General features: G+C 38.9%; 1 protein-coding gene across 5 annotated transcripts in view; it reads right to left on the reverse strand.

Annotated features, from left to right (window-relative positions):
• Positions 1-2,747: 2,747 nt before the first annotated feature.
• Positions 2,748-4,845, reverse strand: part of tab2 (TGF-beta activated kinase 1 (MAP3K7) binding protein 2) — a 46,631-nt gene continuing 44,533 nt past the window's right edge. For 3 of the 5 annotated variants that reach the window (XM_032542427.1, XM_032542431.1, XM_032542430.1), the window contains one exon: positions 2,748-3,539. In XM_032542427.1, coding sequence (XP_032398318.1) covers positions 3,400-3,539 — 140 coding nt within the window. In that variant the 3' untranslated portion in view covers positions 2,748-3,399. The remainder of the gene's footprint in view (positions 3,540-4,845) is intronic. The other 2 variants (XM_032542428.1, XM_032542429.1) reach the window with 1 other exon arrangement.

Raw genomic sequence — 4,845 nt, forward strand, 5'->3', positions numbered from 1 at the left:
CCTGTTGGCAACACTGATTATTTTTGTTATGTTTTTGTTCAAAGGATTTTAAGTTTCATATCTTGACCTTCATATCTCTTTGATTTATCCTAACTTTAATATATTTTGATGTTCCTCTGTTCCGTTGGGACAATAAAACCAATTCTTATATTATTTTAGTGAGAACTCAAATAACTACAAATAACTTATGTTAGGGAAATCTGTTTTGTTACGCCTTTCAGGATTTATTATTTTAAAATATGTATCAGCCGATATATCGGAATATCAGATTTTTTATTTACCAGATATTGGTATCCGCTTTAAAAATCCTTTATCGGTTGGGTTCTACAGTGGAGCAGCAGTTTTATGTATGTTTATGTTTTTATTTTATTATTGTATAATTTAAAAGGGGCAGTCCAGTGATTCATTACTGCATTTCCTGCCTACATTTAGGGGACTTTCAGGAGTTTTAGTTGTTTTTTAAAGATTAAAACAGCAGCAGATATCCTGACTCCTAGTCCCCAGTATTGGATATTTACACCATACAGCTACCATTTGTTTATATGTATACAATGTATTGATACGGGGCTAAAATGCTGAAAGACAAAAAAAATGAAGACTAACACCAGATTAATCTCTTAAAATGAGACTATGTAACTTTTTCTGAATTGGAGCCATAAGAGACAAATCATGGATATGGCAAAAGCAAAAATGAAAGCAAAGGTAGAAAGATACATAAATACATCAACTATACACACTATTATATGTCTTAAGTATGCTAACATTAGCCACCCTAACCTTCTGGTCATACCAGACCAAGTTAGACTGCATGGCTGCAAACTGAGTTTCTGGAATTGATTTGTATTGCTTCTTACAGTCCAGCATTAAAACAAGAGCTTCAGAGCTCTCTGTCGGTTCAAACCATCAGGAGTCGGGGTACCCCGGAGCCAAATGTGAGCTGCAACGTCCCTGCTTCTTGTCTGGCAGATCCCAGCGGCTTTTCCTCCATCACTCTCAGCTATAAATAGGCAAAAAAAAAGGCAGAAAATACCCAAAAATGGAGAAATAAAAAAACTGAACAAACCAAAAAACAAACTTCGTGAGATGCAGGCGTTTTCATCAGTTATTGACATAGAGAAATATAACTTGTTCACAGGAGACATATGACTCCTTTATGACTGGTCATAAATGGAAAACACAAGCAAAACGATTAACGTTAATAATGGTACAATTCTGTTGTGTCCCAGCGAGCCGGCCCTGCACCTGATAAAACCTAAATTCACCCATTGTTAACTATTAGTTCCAGCTGCAATTTTTGTGCTACGACGCGATGCAAATGTAGGCCCAATTAGTATAGATCCCTAACTAACATTATGCCAGTGTAAAGATTTGGGAACATTAAGTGCCAACACTTCCATGTCACGACATATGTTGGTCTCTTCTGCCATCTAGTGGATAAAAACATCAGCATTACAAAGACAAACCCCCCAAAAAATCTGAATAGATTTTTTTTTTTTAATTATTTTTTACAAATAACTTATCTGTTACAAAGACAGTTTTCCCAGCTAAAATCAAAAAAACACTTTAGATATCCAAATTATTTTGTTTCCATTTAATAAAACATGAATAAACCGCCTCTTCACACCAAGGTGCAGATAAAGCTGAAAACGGATTTCTTTGGATTGGAAAAAGTATGGCGTAAGTGCTTAAGAGACAAGAATTCATTTTAAAATGGGTTTTAAACAATAACAAGGTTTAGGTTTTTAGAAATGGCACTTGGATGTGACAGAATAGAGTATCAATACAAATTCAATAGTTCTAAAAGGCACTGATGATGCAAGGCAACATTTCACAAGTGTGGAAACAAACTAAACAAAGAAACTACTCGACAGTTAAGGTAAGTTAGTTACAAGAAGTAAACTTTAGAGACACCCTCATCAATAAAAGCTTAGGAGGATGAAATGAGCCAAATAGAAATAAGAGTATACAAAGTGGACAGTCATGTTTTTTGTGACCCATAGGAATATTTCTACATCATAGGAATACTTTAAACACAAACATATTCACTTTGTTACCTCACAAAAAAAAAAAAATTCAGGTGCACAGCAACATGGCAACTCTGAACCCAATCAGCTGTTCCAGGATCGTCCTGATTGAACTGGAAAAGTCTCTTTGCACTGAGGTGACATCGTCCCCAAACATTAAACCTACATTCCAGTTGTCAGATAAGATGGCAGTTTGTAATTTTTACTTTTTTTTTTTTTAACCCCTTTCCTCCCCCGATAGCCCCAACATTTTTTTGGGCATCTTGAAAAATAAAGAAGACAAAAAAGAAAAAAAAAAAAGAATACAGACTCCGCCATCGCCTCCCTGTTTGCTGCGTCAGCAGATGGTACGCAGGACACCCAGCAACGACGCGGGCGGTGAACGGAGCGGGCAGACGTAGCTTCATGATGACTGCAAGGTTTTTTTTGTTGTCGTTTGTTTTTTTTACTGCTCTGCTTCTCTCCTTCTGCAAGGCTTCAACTCTCACAGAAATCAAGTCAAAAGCTTTAAATGGGAGCATGGTGCTTATGTGTTTGAAAGAGGGAAACAAAACAAGACAAAAAAAGTTAATAAAGTCTATAAAGCTATACTTACAGGAAATACAAGTGATTCATAGTGTGAGGAAGACGGCTTTCAAGGCACATTCTAAAAGTATGTACAGTAAAAAGCTCAAGGGGAGTTCTGCCTCCGTGTACTGTACACAAAGCATGCAACGTAGTTTCTTTTTTTTTTTTTCATTAACTCATGACTGAAGAGACAGAAAAGGTGAAGGGGGGAAGGACAAGAGGCACGTTTGAGTGGTCCCCCTTGGACATCCACTAGAAACAGCAAACAAACTTTAAAGTCCACGATTAGTCTGTTAGTTTCCCTTCAGATGGAGAGCAGTGGCTGAACACAGTTCCCAAATCCGCGACCATGCCACCACACAGGAAATAAAACTAAAATGTAATCAGCAAAGAAGGCACGTTGGCACCTGGGTTGGTTGTGTGTGTATGTAGGTGTGTATGTAGGTGTGTGTATGCGTGCCGTCACACTGCAGGGCCACACTCGTAATACTGTAAGTGGGAGCAGCGAGGTATCCCCAGGGGTAAAGTGTCCCCCCCAACGCCATCCGAGTCTCTAAGGTGAGGTATTATCCCACTCTGCCAGCCGTAAAGCCGTAAACGCTATCCAGTCAAGCCTTCCGTGGACAGCGTCCTACAAACCTTAGAGAGGAGGAAAGAAAAAGAAAAAACAGGACGCATGATGCACGATGACGATGCCCCCCACCGTCCGAGTTTTCATGAAACAACCGAAAAAGGACAACAGAAAGGCCCTTTGCTATTCTGGTCCGGTAGAAGACAGGCGGCGGCGGCGTGTGGCAGCCTCGTTGGCTCAGAAGTGCCGCGGGAACTCGCACTGTTCACAGCGGTTGAGAGCGGGATGGTTGAGGAAGGTGCAGGCGGTGCAGCTCCACTGCGTCCCCTCGTCCTCCTCCTGGTCTGCGATGGGCTTCACAATCTTACTGCCCGAGTCTGTGGAGAGGAGGAGGAGGAGGAGGAGGTCAGGACACGGAATAAGACGAAGAAGTGGAAATCGTTTTTTATGTCGTTTTTTTATGCACGACATAAAAACAAAATTGTGTTTCATACATCGACTGGTCGATAAATAAGTCAGTACAACACAGGAGACTTTTGAAATGTAGCAACAACAACAACAAAAAACCTACAGCATAGTTTAGAAGTCTGCACTACAGGCTACGCATGGCTGTAATCTGCCAATAAACAGTAGAAGAAGTAGAGGTCGGTAACCGGAAACAAAACAAGTCGCCTTGGCCATCTCCTCTATGACAGGTCTTCGGTTTTAATATTCTTTTATGTCAGCCGGTATTGGCCATGTTTCATGCTGTCACCCTGGAGACAAAGCCATGTTATTGGAATAAGGACAGGAAACAGCTGATCAGTCCTGAGAGTTAAATGTTCGCTGCATCAGAAATTACTCAGCAAGGTGTTTCCATATCCCATTTAGAGCATCATCTTTTTTTTCTACAAAAGACAAAAAAACACCTCAAGAGAGCGAGAAAACGTTGGGGAAATTTTATTAAATGTCGTTTTAATCCAGCATCCTAATGCAAGACTTCAAAATGCATAAACATATGTAGATGAAAACAGGACTAGTGTGTTTATCTGATAATGCTGTCAGTAAAGGATTTAAAAACAACTTCAAACCGCAACGTAATGCCTAGACATGGAAAGCCTCATTATACTGAAAACACTAACGTCTACTGTGAACTCAGAGCTTTGGGTTAAAGATGAACCTCAGAGGTTGTGTGATGATTCATCTTTAGCATTTCCATTGTGAAATACTGGATAGTTTTACCTCTTCAGAACTCTAAAAAGCATTCAGTGCAGTTCATTTTAAATGGTCCCAAGCCAAAAAACAAACACCGTGCTGGTTGCTTCTGGATGGTGTTGTGTGGATGTAATGGTTACCGAGGTAACGGTAAACCACGATAAAAATGTTGATGATAACAATTATCTTTTTCATTTAACCCTCCTGTTGTCTGTGGGTAAATTTTGACCCCTTTCCGAAAAAGTTTCTATAATCAGAAATTTGGGTTTCTTTCAAACTAATTTTCCAAAAAAAAAAGCGTGGATGGTTCCAACAACGCTCCTCCTCTAAGTTAAATAAATAATCAGTTCACTGCTTTCATTGAATCTGTGTGTTTTTTGTAAATTTTATAGCATTTGGAGAAAAAACAATTGGTAAAAGAACTTGGAAAAAAAAAAAGTCACTAAAATGTGAAAAGATGTTGAAAAATGTAATACTTTTTTTTTTTAA

Source organism: Etheostoma spectabile, chromosome 18, assembly GCF_008692095.1.
Source record: "Etheostoma spectabile isolate EspeVRDwgs_2016 chromosome 18, UIUC_Espe_1.0, whole genome shotgun sequence".
In the NCBI taxonomy this organism is placed as follows: Eukaryota; Metazoa; Chordata; class Actinopteri; order Perciformes; family Percidae; genus Etheostoma; species Etheostoma spectabile.